Below are 24,171 nucleotides of genomic sequence, written 5' to 3'. Positions count from 1 at the left end.
AAGGGAATCGAGACTAAGCAGCCTTGTCGCTGGGCAATCCTTGCATTTTGCAGCACTGGTGGCAGGCTCCCAGCAAATACTTTAGGCCCTGCCCATATTTTTTAATTTTATTTTTTAAATTGAAACAGGAGTTCTAAACAGGGCCATTGGAATTATGCGGCAGAAGAGGACCAAATGATAGGGCAGGATTGATTAAATTATGCGACAAGAATAGGCAAATTATACCTCATAATACAGTACATTGTGATGGCATTACTTTATTATTTTGTACTTTTTCTTTTTTTTTTTTTTCAAAGTCTTTTTTATTTTCAATTTTAGGGGAAAAGTGAAAAGGGGGGCACAGGCAAAGCCCTACATTTACACAGCGTTAAGCCTACAACCCTATACAGGGCCGGCCGCGTTTGCAAACGGTTCATTTGCTACACAAGAAGGCAACACAAGGGGTAAGGATTAACACAGCATGTCGCCTACAACCCCTGTGGGGCCGGCCGCATAGTGCATTAAATTGTGCTATCTCAAGGTGAAGCAGGGATGGACACAACCTCTGAGGCACCAGAACTTGGTTCATGGGCAAAAAACCCCAGAAGAAGGATAAAAAAGGGAAAAAAACGAAAAAAATCAACTAAGATCGAGAGGCGTAAGAGGAAGAATAGATAAACGAGAAAAGGAGGAAGGAAGAGGCAGAAGAAAAGGAGTGGCATGCGTGGGCAGGAGGCGGGAAGGCAACGTTGCAGCCCCTGTTTGGGGGCGTCACGCTGCTAGGTGGTCTGCTTGCGGGTGCAGTCTGTCGGGGGCAGGCGGGAGTATAGCATCTTCAAAGAGCCGTAGAGCTCTAAGTTTAGTGGGCATGTAACGCACATGCTCTATCGCGCAAAGGTATTTATTCAGAGGTTGCCAGACAGCTTTAAAACGAGTGTCTCGCACTTGCAGCCGCGCTGTAAAGAGTTCCATAGTGAGAACATGCCATAAGTGCACGTACCAAGCAGCTATTGGGGGGGCATCCGCTTTCTTTCAGTATAGCGCTATAATCTGCTTGGCAGCTCCGAGCATTTGTAGCGCTAGAGTCCAATCGCTGCCGGTGAGCACCTTCAGGTTGGTAGGTTTAATGCCCAAGAGAATCGTGCTTGTGGCTTCAGGCAGGGGAAATCTCAACACCCCCTTAATATGGCTGAGGACCTCTTTCCAGAACAGGGTCATTAGCGGGCAGGCCCACCAAATGTGTATGAAATCTCCAGACATAGTTGAGCACCTCCAACACAGGGGAGAAGTCGCAGGGAACATCTTGTGCAAACGTGTGGGTGTATAGTACCATTGCGTCATGACTTTATAAGCATTCTCTTGCTGTGGGACGCTGCGATAGACCTCAGGGATATCTTGCCATAGTCGGCTCCACTGTGAAGGCGCGTTTTCCGTGGTGAATGTCAACTGCCATTGACGTTGGTATGGGTGAGACTGCGTTTCCAGGGGGTGCTGTAGGATCTGATAGATACGAGATACCAGGCCCTTCGATTCATCAAAGGAGCGGACCAGCCGCTCAAAAGAAGTGAATGGGCGGGCAGCCGCCTGGTGCATTTCTGCCGAGGAGACCCAATGCCGCAGCTATGCGTACTGTAGTCCTGCTACGACTGGAAGACTTAACTCTTCTCTACACTGAGCGAACGTTTTGAGAGTGCCTCCCTCATATAGATCGGCAATCACCCTGCCACCCCCCTTGCGCCCATTTGGAAAAAAGCTTGTGTACGATCTGCCGGAGGGAAGAATGGATTCCCTTCAATGGGTGTATGCAGGGAGGGGAATGTTGTGAGGCCTCTGCGCACCGTCACCCTGTCCCAGATATCCAGGACCGTTTTAGTGGGCGCAGCCATATACTCACTTCAGGAGCCTGCCGCTCGGTGGAGCCATATGAGGTCCCAGATGGTACGCCCAGCTACCACTCTATCCATGTGTAGCCAGCCCTTTTCACTCTCAGTTGTTGTCCATTCCTTCGCAAAGCGGAAATGGGAAGCCCAGTAGTGATCCATGAGGTTGGGACAGGCCAGTCCCCCTCTGTCCCGCGGCAGCATGAGAATCTTGAGAGAACCGCGGCCTACGCCCTCCCCATATGAATGTGGTAAGTTTGCGTTGGAGGCCCTGTATCTGATGCTGAGGAATAGGAGTGGGAATGCATTGGAATTAATAGAAGATTTCGGGGAGTACAGACATCTTAATGGCATTAAGTCTGCACAGCCACAACATCACCAAGGGTTTCCATCCCCTCAGTTCCTCGAGAACAGCACTACTACATTCTCTTCAATTCACCTGTGACCACTTGTCCAGGGAGGGAGTCCGCTGCAGACCCATATACAGAATGTGGCCAGTTGCCCTTTGATAAGGAGCGAGAGGCTCCAAAAGTGGGATCTCCTCCTGTGGAATCGTAAGATTGAGCGCCCAGGATTTGCCATGATTAATTTTGAGACCAGAGGCCCGCTCAAAGGTCTGCAACAAAGAGTGTAGGGCCGGGAGATACTCCCGAGGGTGTGAGAGCGTGAGGATGAGGTCGTCTGCAAAGAGCGCCACCTTGTTCTGCGGGCCTCCAAGATGGATGCCATGTATATCGGTCTCCTGCTTGATTAGCTCCGCCAGGGACTCCACCACTAAGGCGAATAGTAGAGGAGACCGGGGACAACCCTGTTGGGTACCCCGATGTATAGTAAAAGGTTCCGTAAGTTGCCAGTTTACTCTGACACTCGCCTGTGGGGCAAGATACGGTGCCATGATCATGGACATCATGTTCTGCCCTAGCCCAACTCTCTGCAGCACCACCCGGAGGAAGACCCAGTCCACCCGGTCGAATGCCTTCTCCGCGTCAAACGATAGGAGGCAGGCCGGGATATTCCAGTGGTGCGCTTTTCCCACCAAATGCACGAGTCTTGGTACATTATCTGCCCCCTGGCGATTGCGGATGAAGGCAACCTGATCCGGACCCACCAGACTAGGCATGTAGGTATCTAAACGTTTAGCCAGTATTTTGGTGTAAATTTTCAAGTCTGAATTTAATAGTGCTATGGGACTGTAGGAGGAACAGAGCGTGGGGTCCTTCCCCATCTTAGGGATAAGAGCTATCTCTGCCATACCCATAGAGGCTGTTGGCCCTTCCGTGTCGGAGAAGGAATTATACAGCCTCAAAAGAGAAGGCTGAAATTGCGCTTGAAACATGCGATAAAAGGATAGGGGTAGGCAGTCCGGGCTGGCGTCTTTCCAAGTGGGAGATCCTTTAGGGCTGCAGTTATTTCCTCAGCAGAGAGCGGGCCTTCCAGTGTTCTAGCATGATGTATCGGGGTCCGGGTGCATCTATCCAGCACTTCTGTAATGAGATCCGGCGACTGTGCCTTCGCAGTGTAAAGGGCAGCATAGTATGCCCGGAAAGCTTTGCATTTACCCGCTCTGTGGTAACCCTCATTCCATTCGGTAACTGTATATTAGCTATATGGGCCTTGGCCGCCCGCGCTCTAAAACCTCTCGCCAGTAGCCTGCCCACCTTATCTCCCCCTTCGAAGTACCTCTGCTTCAGTGCCAGGAGGGAGGTTTCCTATTTATTAGTGCGCAAAAGGCGGAGCTGCCCCCGGAGGTTCGCCAGCTGCCGCCGAGATACGTGCGAGGGTTGTTCCTGGTCCTGTTTTTCAGCCAATTTAATGTCCTTTGAGAGTGTGTCTTCGAGATGCCGAGCCTCCCGCGCCCTCGCAGTCAAGAGAGGTGATGTGCCCGCATATCGTGGCCTTGAAAGCATCCCAAACCACGGGGAAAGGCGTTTCCGGGATATCATTACTTGCAAAGTAAGAGTCAATGGCAGCACGGATGCTATCCACGTCGACTGGGTCCCTGAGGATACCTGGCGGCAAGCACCACCGCGGAATACGGGTGTGGCAGGCGACCTGGTCCTGCAGGAGCAGCTCAACATGTGCATGGTTAGAGAGCGATATGGCCAACATCGACACAGCCAGCATGCCCCACACAAGGACATGGGATACAAACAGGTAGTCAGTGCGCGAGTAGGAGACATTGACCCCGCCCCAGTCAAGGAAGCTTCGCTGCGATCTACCCCAGGGTCTCACACCAAGTTAAAATTCCCCCCCCCCCCCCTGAATCACCGAGGGGGTCATCCTGCGGTACATGCTCCTGTAGGAGCGTCTGGAGGTAAGCGCCCTGCATCTGGTTGGGTGCATACACATTACACAGTGTAAATAGGTGCCTCCCAATCCCCACACTCGTCCTCACGCTCCGGAAGGGTTTAGCCTCCCCCCGCCTGATGCCACTTCTGCACAAAATCGCCACTCCCGCCGTTTTGGTGTCCGCTGCAGCCCTGAATCAGAGGGGATATTTAGGGTGCGCCATGCGCGGTACATCAGCTTTAATGAGATGAGTTTCCTGGAGAAAGATAATATCGGAATTGTGCTGGAGGAGATATTGTCATGTTTGCCGTCGTTTATTAGAAGAGTTGAGACCCTTAACGTTGAACCATATTACTTTCAAGGGTATCGGAAGGGTCCTAGTCATGTCCGAACCCAAGTTAGTCCTTCCTGCCATTGTAGAAGGAGCTCTGCGTAAGGGTAAACACGCAGGGAGGCCTATGTCGAACCGCTCGGGAGACATGCTGCACCTGCAATACCACCCGCCCATCATACCTAGTAGTCAAGAGAAGACGGAGAAGAAACGTGGGAATGTAAAGAAGAGAAAGAGAAAACAGAGAATACACCAACAATGGCCAACTGGGCCACCACAGTTTGTCCTGTTCCAGGGACGGGACCTCCTACACCCAAGGCTTGGATAGTCCCAGAAATGTCACTCTCACAAGAACAGTTGGGGGAAGTCTGCAGCCGTGTTCAGATGTATCCAGGCAAGGAGCTCTGGACCCACCTACACTGCGTTCAGGTGGCCAGAGCAATGAGTGGACATTAACCCAGCTCTGCACCCCAGCGGAGAGAGGAGTGAGTCCTGGAACACGCAGCTCAATCCGTCAGGGGAGCCTGGCATCGCTGTCAAGGGGTTGGTGAATGCTGGGTGGCTCCTCCTGCGTCCCCTTCCAGGGACCTAATATGCTCTATAATGTCCTGTTTGGCCTGCGAGGCTGAGCGCTTGTCTACAAGAGGAGAGTGGCGTTGGCGACGCACAGTGGACCATGATGGTTTGGCAGGTACCCACGTCAGAGGCGGGAGACGGGTAGGGCCGGCAGGTGGAGTAGTGGGGAGCCAAAGTAGTTGAGCCGCTACCCTATAGGACCGCAGTACCCTGCGCTTGGATTCCCACTCAAAAATGAGAGCAAACTGGTGTCCCCATTGGTAAGAAACGCCCAGAGTTTGAGGCTTATCAGTTACCGGTTTGAAGGCACGCCGTCTCCTCAAAGTGTTAGGAGCCAAGTCTTGGAAGATCTGGATCTTGTGCCTGTCATATGTGAGGTCCTGCTTACCACGCGCCGCCTTAAGAATGGCCTCTCTTTCAGTGAAAAAGTGAACTCTGGTGAGGATGTCCGGTAGCACTCCCGGCCTCCCCGCGGGTCCAGATACCCAATGAGCCCGGTCCAGGATCGGCGGAGAGGCATTATCGTCACCCCTACTTTTTCTTTTTAACCTGGTAATGCTGTCTGGGAAAAGTTCCACCTTATTAATACCAATTTATCTACCAAACGCAGCAATAATTACCTGAAAGATGACCGGCCAACCTTTGAGAAGTACCTTCTGGTGTGCAGGATCCGGAGTCGCCATTTCTTTCCCAAAAAATTTTTTTTGTGTTTTAGAAACTTTTGATCTGACTCACCTAGGAAACCTTTTTTGTTAAAATCTGCAGGTTATGCAGCAGATGGATTATGTGGCAATTGCGACAAATCCATAATTCCATAATTATGCAAAAATAGCCATGACCGCAGAATCGTATAATTCCAGTGGGCCTGGATGTAACCTAACGAAACAACTGAAACCGTTAATCATTTTTATTTATTTTACTGTTTGTAAATAGAATGGTTAATGCTGAAGTTACTGAATAGCAGCCCGGGTAATTTGGCTCAGAGCTGTGGTTGTGTTAGTCAGTGGTTGACGAGCCCACGCATTTTCTCTTTGCATATAAAAAAATTGCATGTGGAAATGAAGAGGAAAAATGAATGTCGTTGCCCACTGCAAAAGCCAAAATGACCCTTGCTCTGGCAGTTCCCTCCAAATTCTTCTCAACAATGCAATACATCTCTGGTGAGTTGAAGTTTTAATGGTACTATATCAGTTATATTTGTCAAACTATATTTGTTGATTGTTAGTTCTCAATCAGTCAATCAGTTAGGACTTGTAGAGGGTGGCAAATCACCCGTAAGGTTTTTCAGGCACTGGGATCCTGCTGCTGTCATTCAGAGAGCCATGTCTTGAGTTTTTTTTCTGGATTCCATGAGTGAGGATGCTGTTTGGGGGTGGAGGTCATTCCAAGACTTGACGGCGAGGTAGGAGAAGGATTGCCCTGCAGTGTGGCTTTCAAGCCTGAAGTTTACCAGGTCGAGCACACTCCAGCAGTTTAAATGTGGCTTGTCAGTGGCAGCATATTAGCTATTATGTGTTTGTTGTTTAGAGTCTCTCTGTGTTGTGTGTTTGTATTAATGCTGTATTTACCATGGCACATTTGTCGGCTTTATTGCTGTAGTAGGGTGGCTGCATCACCATTGCAAATCAAAGCTTGCTATTTGTTAGTGTAGCTCTGTGGCTCTTGTGGATTCCCATTATGGTTCATCATGATGTAAGGGAGTTCCTACCAGTCTCTTAAAGCCCTAATACTTGAGAACCAGAAGATAGGCTAGCGCGGTTGACAGTAGGACTTCAACATACACTTCTGGCGAGTATTTGCAGTAGTACAGTAGATACGAGTGAAATTCGAAACGTGGGCTGTGTGCATTAGTGCTGCGAGAGCAGGGCAACTTTGTAATCTCACTCTGGTGTTAGTTACTGCAACAGCAGTGCAAACATGTTGGTCCATCATAGCGGACTACCACTTATAGGGTTCCTATTGTGTACAGTGTATAGCTGTCCTCTGGAGTCATGGGCCATGTCCTGCTAAAATATGTGTCACAATGAAAGCTTGTTGAAGGTTCACTGAAGTTATCAAGAAGCCATTTTTAAATATATACGTTATCCACAGTTTGAAGTGCTGAGAGCTAAAGAATCTCTCTCCAGTGGTGGATACCACTCTTTTAAGTTGAAAAATATACGATCAAACGAGCTGTTGAGGTCCCGGGTATGAAATAGAATGTATGCAATGTGTGTAATAGGCAAGGGAAATTTATTTTAAAATCTTGCGGTAGACAACATTTTTAGCATGAAGTGTCACAATAGTTAGGCATGTGTTTACAGATAGTCTGTGTACCTCGGAGATGTCTCTCGCGTGAATGTACTCCACCTCCGTAGGTAAGCGTGTGTGAAAGTGCATTCAGTTGTAAATTTCGTGTCCCCGCAGGCACGCTGAATCGCATCATCCCCCACTTGAGGCCCGGCTCCAGTTTTGTTTGATGTTGTGCTTGTGGTGTAAAGTTGTTGATGCAGAGAGTTGAGTGGGTGACAGCACGCGCTGGAGACGCTGCGCGTGTGGGGAAAGTGCAGTCAGTTCAAAGGTTAGTGCCCCAGCAGGCGCGCTTAGCCACGTCTTCCGCCGCCTGAGCCCGGCTCCAGCCCTGGTTGATGTTGTGCGCCTGGTGTAAAGTCGTTTATGCAGAGAGTTGAGTGTGTGACAGCGCGCAGGAGATGCTGCAGTTAGTGTCCCCGCAGGCACGATCAGTCGCGTCTGCCCCTGCCGAAGCCCCGGCAATTGCCGTGCCCATTGGCCACGCCCCTTGCTCCCGCGCAATTGCCGCACCCATTGGCCTTGGCCACGTCCCCGGCCCAATGGACACGTTTGTTTGCCGCAAGCCCACATGGCACGTTTTTTTGGGGGGATGTGCCGCGCGATTGTTGCAGTTTGTCGAGCCCATTGGCCACACCCCTTGGTGCCGCTCAATTGCAATTGCCACGCCCATTGGCCTTGTTCACGCCCCCAGCACACGCTCCCAGCACAACGCACACGTTTAAGGAACGCTTTATTTTTGTCATGTCGCGCCCCACCCACAAGGGACTACTTTGCTGGTAAGGTTCTTTTACCTTTCAAATGTATATGGTGGGCATCTGTATAGCCTATGTCCTTCTGCTGCAACTGCCCTTTCCAATGCTGTATTGGGTGTTGTGATTGGTGCTGTGGTTCCGGAGCTTACCCGCCTCAAAGGGTTGGTCTCTCTCTTTATTATATTAGTATAGATAAGAACCAGACTTTGAGGAGGACAGTGATGTTTTGGCTTCACTCATTTTTTGTTCATAAGAACAGAAACCAGTCAAATCGGGGATTGAAAAAAATCAACAGATTGTCACGAGATCCACTGGTTCACTAACGTAAAGATTCTAAGCTTTCACGCTGTCTCTTTAATATTGTTTTCTCAAAGTTGGAGTAAAATATAAATTTTAGGTCCAGGTGTTTTATAATTTCAAAATTATTGAATACTTTTCATTATGTGGCTTCTCGGGGAATGTCCAATCTGCACTAATGAACATGCCCTTTGACATCCGCCTGTTAAGCCAAAAGACTGACCTAGCTCTTTAAAGAGAGTCTAGTTATTGCCAGATCGTTCTGAACCACCCTCGCGCTCCGCTAACTGCACTTCTCCTTTCGCTTGTTCCGTGGCAGCGCTTCCAGCTGTGTACGCAGTATTAACCGTACACAAGGCCACCAGGTTTCCCAGCCCTTTCGTGGCTGTGGAGACAGTTCTCACAGAGGCTGCGGAACTCACACCCAGCATAAACTCCTATACTTCACCCCTCCAGCTGCAGCAGCCCCCAAGCCCCTATAGCGTGCCATCAACACACCCTGTTGGCGGCAGGGTAATGCACCCCAATGACAAATAATATCAGGCAAGTGGGTGCTTCAGATTGTTCAAGGGGGTTACTCTCTGCCTTTTCTGGAAACCCTGCAACCATCCTCGAAATGTCTGATGGAGGGCCACCTCTCCTTGCTATGCCAGGAAGTGAAGGATGTTTTGGCCAAAGGAGCCTTCGAGAGGGTACCAGTATTGGAAGTAGATTGGTTGCTATTTCTAACACTTCTGGTGCCAAAAAAGGATGGAGACCTCCACCATATCCTGGATCATCGCCTTCTCTACGCCTTCCTTGTGAAATGAGAAATTCGAAATACTCTCCCTGTATCAGGTTTCGTCTACCCTGGATCCCGGAAACTGGATGGTAGCGTTGGATCTATAGGACATGTTTTTCCATAGTCACGTCCTGCAGGCCCATTGGCATTACCTGTGGTTGACAGTGGACCAAGAGCATTTCCAGTTCTCTGTGCTCCCCTTTGACTCACCAGTGTCCCCCAGGAGTTCACAATGGCAGAGGTTGCAGCACCTCTTCGGAGGTCACTGGTTGCAGACTGCCATTACCTCGACAACTGACTGTTGAAGGCAGGATTGCCACTGGCCGTTGTCACCCGCCTCTAGACTACAGTGAACCTCCTGCATTCACTTGAGTTCACTATCAACGTGCCGATGTCACAGCAGACTCCTTCTCAGATGGTCCCCTTCATCAGAGCCATTCTGGACATGGTGCAATTCCACACTTAACCCCTGAAGGGAAGAGTCAAGGCTATTCGGGCTATGATCCTTATGTTTCAGGGTCATTTATGGATCTCAGTGAGTCTGATTTTGTGGCTGCTGGGCCTGATGGACTCCTGTATCCTGGGAGTGAAGTTCACCAGCTGGCACATGTGAGCTATGAAGTAGGACCTGAAGTTCCAGTGGGCACAACACCAGGGGAATCTCTCCGACATGTTCCAGATTTTAGAGGAGAGTTCAAGAGACCTCTAGTGGTAGTTTCCGGACCTTTGTTGGGTCATTGGCAGACCCCTCTACCTTCCCTCATCCAAAGCTAATGGTGGTGACTGATGCATCCCTTCTGGGGTGGGGCGGCCATCTAGGAAGCAGAGATCAGAGGCTTCTGGTCTCTGGCAGAGAGACCGCTCCACAACAACCTTCTGGAGCTTAGGGCCTCTGCTTGGAGTTAAAAACCTACCTATTATCCATCAAGGGGAGACTGGTCCAGGTATTCATGGTACCCCGCCATGTGGTACTGCAACAAGCAAAGAAGAGTGTTGGTTTGGACACTGTGCCAAGAGGCCCTGGAATGCCAGGATATTTTCCTTATGGTACGCCACATGGTGGGATCTCTGAATGCCAGGGTAGACCAACTCAGTTGTGAACACCTTGTGCATCACGAATGGCGCCTTCCATTCGGAGGTGGCACAAGGACTCTCTCAGAGACTTAATCTGTTTAGAATGGAACTCAGAACTCATGTACTTCTTTCCACTGATACCTCTCCTGCCTAGGGTTCTCAAGAAGATCAGAAGGGACCAGACTCAATTTATCATAGTTGCTTCAGACTGGGCATGGATGGTGTGCTAATTAGAAGTCCTGGGCATGAGCATTTGTCCTCCAATCAGGCTGCCATTTCGGGAGGATCTCCAGTTGCAGCAACAGAGCAGGGTCTTGCACCTGACCCTACACGCACTCCGCCTAATGGTTGGAGATGGAGGGCGACAGCTGGGTATTATCAGCCTTCCTTCTGAGATCTGTGATGTTATTTTGGCAGTGAGCATCCCTCAACAAATTCTGTATATGCTTGCCGTTGGGACACATTTGTGGATTGGTGCTCCTAACGAAAAGTTTATCCACTTTCTGCTTCTCTGTCGGAGGTGCTTGTTGTATGTTGTCTTTAGCCCAGCAGGGACTTGACGTCAGCACTGTTGAGGTTACCTTTCTGCCATTTTAGCTTTTTGCAGTTGCCAGTTCAGCCCTCTCTGTTTAAGTATCTAGTTGTGACACATTTTCTCAAGGACTTACAGCTTCCATTCCCACCTGCCTGCCTTGTTATGCCCTAGTTGGACCTTCATTTAGTTTAAATGTTGCTTATATGTTCTCCATTTGAACCCATGCATAGTTGTCCTCTGGAACTTTTGGCACTTAAGACAGTCTTCCTGGTGGCAATCACATCCGCCAGGAAGGTAAGCTAGCTTCAAGCTCGTTCTTTTAAGCCCTGGGGCATCAGCTTCTAACCAGACAAAATGGTTCTTCAGGCTCTGGCTTCCTTACTACAGAAGGTTGTGCTAAACAAATACGGGTAACAAATGCATGGTAAAGGCACTGCAATGCAAAAAATTGGATTGCATAGACTGTTTCCCCTCAAAGTGCCTATCCTCGACGTCTGCCAGGCTGCTACAAAGGCGTCACTACACATATTGACGAAACACTACTGCCTGGGCAAGCAGGTCCATCGAGATGGGCAATTTGCGCTTTCAGTCCACCAGGATTTGTTGGATTGAACCAATTGGCAGACCCTCCTTTCTGGAGTATTTTATTTAAGTACCGGAATCTGCGGTTAGAAGTCTCTATTAGAAGAACAAGTTTTCTTACATTCTGTAACAGTTTTTTGGTAGAGACTATCTAACTTTAGTTTCCTGAAAGGCCATCCCTTCCTCCGGTTTTGCGAACTGAACTCTTCTCCTAAAGATTGTTAGACTCTGTACACTGGTCATAAATCATTCTCACATGTCTCCACGCTTTTGGCATGGAAATAGTCGCAAACAAATCTGATGTCAGCGCCCTGGCGTGATGCCTGTATACTGCCCACATCACTTCCGACACGGATGAAGTAGCCACGGAACTGCTGATGCCACCTACTCAGAGGTACTGTTAAAGATTTTCCGGATCCAGTCTGATGCTTGGGTAATATTTTAAGGTGAATATGTGATTAGATAGTCTCTACCAGAAGAGCTGTTACCGAAGTTAAGTAACTTGTTCCCTAGGGTTCAGGGAAGGGTAGTGTTAAGTAGTATTAAGGGGTCTTGGGGTTTCAGGGATGGGTAACTTTAAGGGGTAGTACTTCCAGTTGAAGGAAGCGTAGCATGAAGGGTTAGTATGGGTTTTTTAATATTTTGGGAAGGGTAACGTTGAGGGGTAGCAGGGGCTTTTAGAGTTCAGGCATGATACTGTTGAGGGGTAGTAAGGGGTTTTTAGTGTGCAAGGAAGAAATGCATTAAGGGGTTGTTGAGGGTTTTAGGGTTCAGAGATGAGTTGTGTTAAAGTGTTTTACCGTTCAGGGAAGGGTAGCATTAAGGAGTTTGTAGAGTGCAAGGAAGATTAGTGTTAAGGGTTAGTAATAGCTTCTTAGAGTTCAGGGAAGCATTAAGCATTAGTAAGGGTTTTACTGTCTACAGAAGGGTAGCATTAATGACTAGTAGTTTTTTCCGTTCAGAGACAGATAGTGCAAAGGAGCAGTAAGGGGATTTAGGGATGGGTGACGTTATGCAGTAGTGAGAGTTCCTTAGGGTTTCTGGAATGGGTAGTGTTAAAGGGCACAAAAGTTTTCCAGTTCAGGGAAGAGTATTGTTAAAGGATAGTAAGTGATTTTCAGGAGTCAGGAAAGCGTAGGGTTTAGTTGTATTAAGGAGTATTTATGGTCAACGGAAGGTTGGCGCCAGTGGATAATAAAGAGCTTTTAGGGTTTATGGAACTGTAGCGTTAATGGACTTTTAGGACTCTTGTGATAGTGCACTTCAAATAGCCAATAACCTAGTAGGCATGCTCTACCTGATTAAATCAGGGTCACCCCAAACAATCCCTTTAGCCCAAAATAAAATGTGCCATTTTCGGAGAAAAGAAAAGCTGGCAGGTATTTATCTCCCACTTTCTCTCTAGTGAGGTATGCTCGGTTACACAACGAATGTTAGAAATAGGACACGTGTGCCAGACAATCTCTAATCTTTAGGTGCAGAGCACTATCTTTGTGTCCAAAATCAGTGTCTACCAAATGGTACTATAAAAAATGATTATTTTGCAGTATTGGTCTACAAATTATGTGTAGTAGCATCATTATAATTTCAATCAATCAAGGGTTGGTAAAGCGCAAGTACACACCAGTGAGGGTCTCTGGGGTGAGATAGGGAGCAGATCCGTCTAAGTGCTGGGGTTATTGGAAGAGTCAGTGCTTGAGGTCTTCCTTCCTGAACTGGGGTAGCGCGGGAGATAGTCTGTGGTGGAGGTGGAGGGGTAGGGTTGTGTAAACAACTCCGCAAATAATTTACAAACCAGGGCAAATATTGGACAAACCCCGATATTATTTCATCATACATCCCTAACCTAATAGTGCATGTTCCCTAACTCATATAACTTAAATTCTGTCAGTTACTTTATGCTGCTATCAGATGAGCAGTCCGAATTCAGCCTTCAGTAGTGGTACATTTCCAACCCAGCAACTGCTGTTGTATCTGCCACTAATGCTGTCTTATGCAGCGGGAAGGGGGTCACTCATGCTTAACCCCTGCTTTGCTATTGAAATTCACAAACAATGGCTGTTTGCTAAAGCATATGGAATCAGTGGTGGCAAAGACTACTTCTCCCTTTTAAGATGGATCTCCAGAAGTCATCTGACTTACAGCTGCAGTTACAATGCTCCCCCTAGAAAAGTGGAAGGTGTCACGACTCTGTCCTGTTAGTTTGAACGTGTCAAAAATATGGATGGTTTAGACCAGTATATGCCAAACATCCTGTTAGCATTGCTATTTCGACAATGAATCCGCTGTTCTGGGTCCTATGCTTGTTACAGTTATCGAAAAGTATTGCGTACAGTCATTTACTAGCAACAATCAGGCCTGGCATGAATGTAACATGCATTTTAACTTTACCAAAGCCCTGCCACACCCCACATAGAGGCTTAGAATGTGAATGACGGAGAAGAAATACCATGCCTTTCTAGTAGGCTGTATAAAACGGGTTTCAACTCATTTGAAATACAGCAAGGGGAACTTTCTCTGGTTTAACCTCATCCGTGCGATGCAGATTTACCCCCGGTGCTGGGCCCTAATGTAAATGGGTGTGGTCATGACGGAACCGTTCCGTCATGAGCATCGAAAGGGTTAATGACTAACGCCTAATCAGAATTAATTTCCAGTCTTGGAAACGTAATTCAGCTTCAGTAAAATATAGAATGTCTGTGTTCCAAAGCCTACTCATTACAAATGTGCTGAAGTGATTTTTTCTGACTTTCAAATCCTTTTACTTTCAATCTCCTACTAATCAGCGGAATCTATGCTCACGTTAAAGTAATCAGCGTTTGTGTCTATTTACATGTTTGTGTCGATAGTTCTAACTAATAAAAAAATATAGCTAATGCAGTTTTTAAACCACAAGAGTCATGCGGTGCATTCACACTTTGATAAGAGACAGAAAATGATACGTTATGTTACCAGATTGGTAGGGCTCATGCACATACCCGGGAGGGTGTCCTGTGCTAAGGAAGGATGCTGAAGGAGACTAAGGGGTGGATTAAGAGCATGCAAGAGGTTTACAGAATAGCTAGGATTTTAGATCTTTTTCGAAAGGCTGGATAATTGTTGAGCTTTTCAATGTTTTGGTAACAGATAGGGAAATGAGTGGTCGCCAACCCTTTGCCATCAAATCTGAGGGTCAGAGTTTAATTTTGGAATAAGATCTCAGAGTTTGCATGGGTTTATAAGAAGACAACTTGGTGCGTAAATAAATTGGGTTCTGTGCATGAATTGGACAATGAGCCATGCACAGGCCTTCAAAAATAAGTCTTTGAGGGGCGGGCACCATTGGGGATAGATGCAAAATGAGGAAATAGGGAGTCTTGTAGTAGGTTAAAAATGATAAAGACAGCTAAGTTCTGAATGTGTTGAAGGCAGGAAAGTAATTGGAACGTGACTGCCAGATACAGTACATTAAAGTAATCCAATCTTGATAAAATAAAGGTTTGAACCACTTGTATATATGGTAGTAGAGGATAGGAAGGGCTAGATCTTACATATAGGTCCTAGTTGATAAAAACAAGTAGCCACAAAAGTAAGTTTTGGATCAAGCCAGAAGCCAAGGTGTGCGCTATGGACCAAGAATTTCTGGATGCCAGCCAAGGGTCCTAGAGGACATCTGTTTGCCCAGAGGAAGTATTTCCGTTTGTTCTGTATTAAGGTATGCAAAATTATGGTGAGGAGCAATGCTGAAATGTAGAACAGGCATTGCCTGGGGGATTCTAAAGATTGATTAGAAATTGTGAGTTGTAAGCATAGGGCATGAATGATAGGTCATGGCGTGTATTAATCTGGGTAGTGGGTGAATATATACGTTAAATAATTTAGGACAAAGGTCCAATCCTTGTGGAACCAGTGTCCTGAACGTGGATCTGAATGGAGGAGTATATATTGCCTGGGAATGATCCTGCAGGTATGTAGATATTCAGTTAAGGGCCTTGTGTTCAAGACACGCCTGCAAGAGGCGTTGAAAACCATTTTATGGGACATCCTATCGAAGGTCACAAAAACGTCATGTAGGACCAGGCCCACAGCGTGACTGTGATATTCTTGGATACAAGCATCCTCAATGATGGATAACTCTGGTCTGTATCTGTGCTATGACACGCACGTTAATCTTATTGTCCTGAATCAAAGATCTCCTTTTATAGAAATGTTGAAAGTTGTGCGTTTACCTCCTTTTCGAATATCTAAATTTGAGAAACGAAAGCAACACGATGAGCTGGTAGTTCCTGAGAATTGTTACATCTGCCAATGGATTCATTACAAGGGACCGGACTAATACTTGTTCCAAGCCATGGGGACCATACATTACACGGATACAATCGTACCATATGCCTAGAGGGACAGACCGAGGTACCTTACCTTACAAAGAAAACCTTAATATTAGAACAGAACATTTAGTTTGAAAAAGTAAAAGCTATAGCATTTTCATATGGAACCGTGTAAAGCAAAGGCGGGCCATTCCTGTGGTGTTGTAGGCTGCCTTCTCTTTTTCATGGGGTAGCACTAACTGTGCAAGTGCTCTAGAAAGTAGTAAATGAAAGCCATTGAATACAACAGATTTTATCACGACGTGACCGCATGTTCTTACCATGCATATATATTTAACAAACCTGCTTCTGAGCCTTTTTGTGCTGAATTAATGTACATTTTGAGAAAAGCAATAACAATGTAGAAGGACATTGGAGCCTCTACTTGTGATAGACCATGGACACACAATTTGTTTTATGAATTTGTTTTATGAAAGCAATAGTTTGCTTTGTTTCAGTAATTTAATGTTCTATAATATTGGTGTAAGAGCTACGTTATTTCCAACATATCATTCAGTACTGAGAATCAGTGCCTATTCGAAAACAATTGAACTCACTCAAGCTGGATCACTGGAATTATGCAGCAGACTATGCAACATAATCTATGGCACTATTGTGTCACTCTTTTAGTATTAGAAGGCATCAGGGGCGGCTCTAGGCTCATGGCGGCCCTGGGCAGGGAGCGTAGGTAGGGACCCCGGAATAAGGGGTCCGGGCAGGACGGAGCGTGGCGGCCAGTGAAGAGGGAGGGGTCAGGTTGTTTGGAAGCGGAACAGAACCGGAGGCTGCCAAATCCCTGCCAAGGGCCGCCACGCAAATTTGTATCCATCCTCAGAGGATTATTATATTAAGGATATATATTGGCGTGGTGGCCCCTGGGGTTTGGTGGCCCTGTGCAGGTGCACAGCTTGCACATGCCTAAGGCCGCTCCTGAAGGCGTTATTTTATTCAAATCTTGCTAAATTGTCGCCTGTTAAATTCCTTATTACAGAAGCCATCAGCGGAGGGTTGACCACGATTTAACCTTTACAAAGCATAATGGAGCACTGCTGCATCCCATGTGCAGTGACTTTACTAACTTTTGAATGATGTGTTCGAAACAACATTTTATTTTTGTTTGAATATGCTCAAATGTTTATGGAAGAGAATGCTTAATACTTATATTCTACAGATAACACCACAATCACAATTAAGTGGATTTGCACTTAAGTGGCTCCTTTGTGACTCGCTAGATGAGTTCTTCTGTTTGAAGTCTGCATCAGAACTTGCCTTTTTCTGTCGAATCTTAAGTCTTGTGTTTCAATGAGTGGGTCTTTAACTCAACTTCTCTGTTGTATTTTAATCTTAGTTACATAAAAAATAATTTGGTAAATCACAAGAAGAGCAGCACACTTTTAAAATAGCAACTTGGGAAATGCAGTTATCCAGGTTATAAAAAACATAGAAAATGCTTTTCATATGTTCGTATTTGTTCCTGATTATAATCGTTGACCTATTTGTAGGCTGAGTACACTGACAGATCTGTTTCAGGATGTGACATGTTATTGTGTTCTCTTTTCACAGCCGTTTATGTCCCCACGATATCCAGGAGGTCCAAGGCCACCCTTAAGAATACCTAATCAGGTACCCTTGTCATGTTTGCTGTGTTTATTTAACTGATCCGAGAGTAGACAGGAGGGTCTTCCTAATGCTGTCCTTCTTCTTTGCATGCTTGCAGGGACTCGGTGGCGTTCCTGGGAGCCAGACATTACTTCCTAGCGGGATGGATCCGACGCGGCAACAAGGTGTAGTGGCTATGTGCCAGATTTATGTTAATCATGAGATGGAGAAATTTCATTGTACTTTATAAGGCCAGAAACACTGCAAAGCATTTGCTTATTTACAGTTATTAATAAATGATAGTAACAACCCTTTTAAAGTTGTACATCTTTTTTTTAGGACATCCAAACATGGGCGGGCCAATGCAGAGAATGACCGCTCCTCGAGGAATGGTTCCCCTAGGACCACAGGTATGTTGGAGGCCCACCAGACTCGCTCTGCCTCTAGTAGTGGAAAGGTCTATGGCCAGAATCACTGGAGTAGCATTACAGCTAGACCTTCTTTCGAGATGAAATGAAAATGAAAGGCTTAAGAAGTTCTAAATGGCATTTTAAATGATTATAACTTACCATGAGAGCTCAAATAATTACTTCTGGGTGTGAGGGCATCTTGTTATGGAAAAACGATTTGCACTCTTCCTCATCCACGAAAAATAGTTAAACATCAATCCGAAAAGCCTAGCATCCACAACAATATGATTATACAATAGTATGGATATAGAATGTCATGTAAAGAAGGCTCACTTACTAGACAGAATATATCAATTTAAAAATTGACAGATAGCAGTTTAAAAATAAATAAAAGGCTGATGTACTAATGACGTCATAGTTATTTTGTAAAAAGTAATTTTGCTTGAAACCAGGTTTAATTGTATAAGAATGGTGGGAGTACATTTGGCTTTGTTTCAGTTAATAAATGTTGCAGTTAATTATCCATGCAGCCTTTTTTGAATGTGGATTCTGTTTGTCAAATCATTTTGTATAAGATTATGTAAAAAGTTTAAAATATTTGGACACAACCTCTTATTGAAAGAAAATGCTTTCGGAGAGTTTTAGGAAAGAAATTCTGATTTTTAATATATTGCTGCAACTAATATATACCATCTGTTTGGTACATTTTGTTAGAAACAGATGTTTTGGAATAACAAAAACTTTTACTTCGTTTTTTTAAAGATTCCTGCCCCTGTGCTAAAATTCTGTTACCCAAACAGAAAGCTTCCTTGAAAAAGTTGTAATTAGTGGAGGGATCTTTTGATTAACAATATTGTTTCACGTTGTAGATTATCGATTCAAGTGAACACCTTACCTTAACTGAGCCTGGTTGCTCAGTGGACTAATGCATCCACTCCAGAAACCTGTTTGACAACATGCTCACAGGTTCAAATTTCAGTTGGTCCACTTAGCTGATCATCCTTCCTAGGTTGATAAAATGAGTACCATTGAATTGTGTAGCAATAGACACCCGTTATTCAGTGCCATGATGCCCAAAGGGGTGAACGTGCACTTTGTGAATACATATGTTTTGTTATATTAACTGGTAAAGTTCCAAAGGAACAAAAGACTGGAAAGTGTGCATTAGCATGTATGGTTGGTGGGGCATAGTTCCTTCTCCTATTGTTTACATGAGGCTGAAATGATGAATTACTGTTGATATCTACCTCTTATCCACAGAAGAAAACTGATTTCCTGAAAGACTTATACCATTTTTGTCACTGTTTTGTCCTGCCCTCAATTTCTCTTCTATTTTCAGTGTATTATTCTTACCCTAATATTATATAGAAGAATTTAATTTTTCATATTTTGGTCCTTGCTACATAAATGCCGAAGATAATCCCAACGACTTGCTTATAGAGTTCAACATTGTTTGTTTTTATGTGTGCGTATCAATACACAGTGGATTGTGCCTTAGCTGGACTCAGTGCAGTTCTATAGTAAGAGCAGGCAAAGAACTTGCTTGAATACAGGACTTGCAAGATGAGAAATCGTTTCTGAATTAACATTGGCATGTAGTACAAGCACTACCTTTTAGTGATTAAGAGGCTCTTTCGAGAAGCTTACCTCATGCTCTACACGCCACACCCAGCTTGACCTCGTTCACCAACCCTGACTTTGGCAAAAGAATATATGGCTTGGTCTGCAAACTGGAACCCGTTGGATGCTTGGCAACTAAATACCCCCCAAGTGTCAGTATTCATATATATACCTGTATGGCTTATACACTAGAGGTGCTAGGATCAGATGATTTGAACTCGTCACAGACACAACTGTAGAACCTCTGACCATGACACTCTTTTGTGACATTGAAAGGGTGCGCACTCCAACTCTTCCCTGGTGCCAGAAGATGCAGCGTTTAGAAATACCTTCAAAGAGAATGCACATCCTCTTGCCTAGAATGCTGTGATTGAGTGCCAGGCCCTAAACAAGGTGGTAGGGATCGCATGAAGATGTCCTGTGCATGATGGAGCACACAAGATAGGAGATGAATTTACTGCGTGAACAGCATACCCTGACAACCGATGGTGGCCATGCAGATGTACTCACGAGAAGTACGGAGTGCGATGAAGTGCATAAAAGTGCTGCATAGTGTTGATTAGAAAGTGTATGCAGTGAGAATACACGATGAAGATGACCACACAGATAGACTATTGGCATGATTAATAGGATCTGACACGGTGGCTCCCTTATAACGCAGCTCAGGACTGTCACTGGGACATTGTAATGCACACACAGTGCAATTAACGCTGGATTTGCACAGTGGTATTATGCTTGTGCAGACTCAAAAACCACGGAAATAGAAGACTGTTGAGGGCAGTAGAATATGGTTAATGCCCTCATAGGCAGCACATGAGATCAGAAAAGCTATAGCTGAATTGTCAGGTGGAAAGACGACACGATCTGATGCCTCCCATTCGAGTTCTGTGAAAGATGCATTGACTTGCTGGGACCCCATCTGGGGGAGTTACACAGTGAAGCAAGGTTGCCACTCGCCACCAATGAAGCAATAATGCTATCATTCCTAAACCCAAGCGAGAGCCGATTAACATGTATTCCCATCATCCTTTGTCAATTATAAACACATATTGCAAAATACTATGTAAATTATTAGCCAGAAAGCTACTGCCAGATGTAATGCATGTTGATCAGATTTATTTCAGGACGAAAAACACTGTGAACATTAGACCTGTGTTCCATATACTGTATGACACGTCTGAATTGAGCCGCTTTCTAGGAATAATCTCTATTGACCTGGAGAAAAAAACTGATATGCTTACTTTGGAGTACTTGCTGCTGGTTCTCAAGAGAACTAGTGATGCCTTTCTTGCTTGGATCAAGCTACTGTATTCCAATACCACCATCGGAGCAGGGCAGTTAATACCTCAACCCTGGAAGGCCTATAGGTGCACTAGGTACCTTGTCACCCTATTTGATTTAGCAATTGGTCAACATAATAAGAAGCAAACTTGAAATTAGAGTTATTAAGGTAACTGAGGTGAGGAGGATAATGTTCTATGTGAATCATATGCGTAAACAACATTACTTCAGGGTTAAATCATACCGATCAGCTATTTATTATTTATTTATTTAAGACGTTTAATATAGCGCTGGCCTGACCCTAGGGTATCGGAGCGATTTACAGCAGATACATTTCAGAGATTCACAAAAGAGCGACACATCTTCATGGGAATTGGGATAACTCTGCACTATCCTGATAAGGCCAATATCTATCAGACCCATGTAATGAACCACCACCCAAAATGTCCTTTAAATGGGAGACAGGCATGCTCCATGACATTGGAAGGCCAAGGGATAACGCTGTGATGGTTGGGAACATGATGTTTGAGATCTCGGTTTATGGTTAAAAAAAAAATGCCCACGACAGTGGGTCGATTTGCTCCGTCAAAAAAGGGTGGTATTACTGAGAAGGCTTACTACTTTGCAAACCTGGCAGTCAGCGTACAACCCACCTTATTTTAGGAACTTAAATGTTCTACTATGCAAGCTGATGTGGAGATCTAGCTGAAGGAGTGTTGTGCTTAGGACTCTTCAGTTTCCAAAAGTGGAAGGAGGTCTGGAGGTGCCGGACCTCAAACTTTGTCCCTCGGTGGAGATGGCATGGAAACTAGTTCTTCAACAAAGGAGACTGGCAATAAATCACTTTTAGAAGCCCTATAGAGGAGAAACGGGCATAGTGCTAGAATTCCAAAACTGGTCAACAGTTGCTCGTTAATGGTAGAATAGGTGCCCGTCGAGGATGCATACATCAACAGCTTTTACACTGGAGTTGCTGTTATGGTGCACTCTTAATCTGAATGTGTCTTTGGAGAGCCATCCCCACACATTGTAAAGCAAAAAGTGTTCACCATAGGGAATGAGGGAAGACTTCATAGCCTCTAATAGAAATTTGAAAGGCTTGAAACCTAACAATAAAAGCGGAATTAGACTGGGATCGTGAATTGAAATTGATTGTTGTCTACTCGAATATCCAGAAATTGTAATCACCTGCACCAGGCTGAAATGATCCCCCTCAGAATGAGCAGACTATACTCCAACATTCCTTCATTGTGCCCCAGATGCGGTAGTATAGATGCAGTGCGTAGAGCTTAGTTGAGTTAGAACGGAAGTTAAATTATATGAAATCAGATGACAGACCACCATAAGAAACTGAGCGAGATAAACATGGGCATGATATCTCACAACAGGCTGTGGAAATGTAGCCTCAATGAATGCTCATAATTTGGTACAGCCGTAGAAAATGTACAAGAAGTAGAAATAGTTATTAGCCGTGCTTAACTTGTAAAAGAAAGTGCTGGTGCCCAAAGCTTTGCTTTGAAACCTGCGGCCGGTGCAATTAAACATAAGCTTGCCGAATACCAAGGGTGCGTAGTCCTAAATCCACCTCATGCCTCTTTCATCGACTGCTAGACATTGCCTGCCCCTTTATCTCATCTTAGAATATTTGTTTTCTCTCTTTAGGATGGTCTTCCTTTTTTTCTTCCTCCATCCTTTCACCTTTGTGTTTTTCCTTCTCTTGCTCTCGGTACATATCTAATGCTGAAAAATAAGTGCCGGTCCACAAAAAAAAAGTGACGTGTCTCCCACTGATAACTATCGATTCAAATTGAGCAGGGCCAGTAGCCAACCATAAGAAGCTATTGAGGTGACACAAGATTCCAGTACCATCAGTGACACGAATGCTCTGCTATGTAACATTTGTGTAAAAGACTATCCTCCAATCAAAAAGCCTTTCTTTTTTGTTTTTGTTTGTTATGCAATATTGTAATGAGACTAATGGTTAGCGAGCATAACACGATTGTTGAATTGGATGACATCCTCAATATCAACCGTATAGTCTATGCAGCAAATGTTCTGTGACAAAATATATGAAGATATTTTTTTTAAAAGAGGTTCTTGTGAGCAATAAGTAGAGCATGAATGATTCATGTTAATAGCCGAGAAGACTTTGAATATCAACTTGCACAGCAATTCAGATTGAGAACTCCTCAAAGACTTTGTTACTCAGGCGTTGGCCATTCCATTGTTTTGAGAAAGTTCATTAACTTACTGTCCTTTCTTTCCCCCTCTTTGGTTTTGTTTTTTTTGTTTTGTGGTAGTCTGACCCTTGGTTATCATTGCAGAACTATGGAGGTGGAATGAGACCCCCATTGAATGCTTTAGGTGGACCTGGGATGCCGGGGATGAACATGTAAGCAAGCACCTTTGTAAATAGCTAGCATATTTTAAATGTGCACTGTTTTTTCTCTGTTGTACCTTACCCCTCTGCTTTTGCCTCCATCTGTTCATATTCTGCATCACTAGTTTGGTTCAGCATTAGAAAACAAAACCAGTGTGTGGATTGACAGACAGACGATGTATTTTGTTATAATTTAATGTCACTGCTAACAAAGAAATGATTTGGTTTTTAAGCTGCTTGGAAGCCCAAAGAGAAGTATCTTTATTTTTAATAACAGCCTTGCTCACATTGACTAATTGGTGACTATCACTGGTGAAAAGCTGGCCTTACGGAGATTTCTTTACTTGGTGCATGCCCCGCTTGCTTCTTTCTATGATCTTAATAAGCATTAGACTACCTTTCTTTCAGGTCTGTAGTTTGATATAAATCCTCCTTAACTGTAATTAAGTGTAATAGCCTGCACCGGCGGCAACAACGATTGTTAATTACCCTCCTCCACAACTACATGCTAACGCCCAGACGAGGGCCTCTTAATGGGGATAGGTTAGTTATTGCCCTATAAGTAAGAGCAATAAAGTGTTTAGCAGTCCCTACCCTAAATGTGGGACAGCAGCCGTTTTTTTCAGCGGGCTGTATTTCACTGGGTGTCGCTCTTCCTTCTCAAAATTAAAGATGATGTACATTTACGGCAGAAAAATAGAAAAAAACGAAACCTTTATTTTTTCTACATTTTGAAGGTTTTTAGCGCTTACATGTTCCCTTTGGACGCTACTTAATGTTCCATTATTCAGTATGAGGCTGTTGAAGTAACTCAAGTGGACTCCCACTAATAAGAGCTCTCTCTGGGAAGACTTGGCAACAACTTCTTGCAAGTTCATATAGACACTTAAACTCCAAATGTAACTAATTTGCATCCTGATTTTTGTGAAGCATGGTGACTAGGAAATACCCGCCTGGTACATTTACTTGGCATGTTTTTCTGTGTCATGCTTCATTACACTTCCATTCTGCAGGTTTAAAATGTATCTGAAGGGAATGTGTGTGAAAAGTCTTTTTACAACCCACATCTTGGTTGATCAATTCTGATCTTCTGACCTTTCTGCACACATCCTCTTCTTTCGAAAGGAACAATAAGAACCTTCCACCAGGACATTATGCAAAGTCATA

At 44.9% G+C, this 24,171-nt stretch overlaps 1 protein-coding gene across 7 annotated transcripts in view; it reads left to right on the top strand.

The window, feature by feature from the left end:
• Positions 1 to 24,171, top strand: part of SSBP2 (single stranded DNA binding protein 2) — an 836,850-nt gene that overhangs the window by 665,654 nt on the left and 147,025 nt on the right. For 4 of the 7 annotated variants that reach the window (XM_086960845.1, XM_086960842.1, XM_086960846.1 and 1 more), the window contains 4 exons: positions 17,278 to 17,337; positions 17,432 to 17,498; positions 17,653 to 17,723; positions 22,925 to 23,016. In XM_086960845.1, the coding sequence (XP_086816971.1) occupies positions 17,278 to 17,337; positions 17,432 to 17,498; positions 17,653 to 17,723; positions 22,925 to 23,016 (290 nt within the window). The remainder of the gene's footprint in view (positions 1 to 17,277; positions 17,338 to 17,431; positions 17,499 to 17,652; positions 17,724 to 22,924; positions 23,017 to 24,171) is intronic. The other 3 variants (XM_086960847.1, XM_086960848.1, XM_086960844.1) reach the window with 1 other exon arrangement.

This window comes from Lissotriton vulgaris, chromosome 3_1 (assembly GCF_964263255.1).
Source record: "Lissotriton vulgaris chromosome 3_1, aLisVul1.2, whole genome shotgun sequence".
Classification (NCBI taxonomy): Eukaryota; Metazoa; Chordata; class Amphibia; order Caudata; family Salamandridae; genus Lissotriton; species Lissotriton vulgaris.
This window is presented reverse-complemented; position numbering and strand designations above follow the sequence as displayed.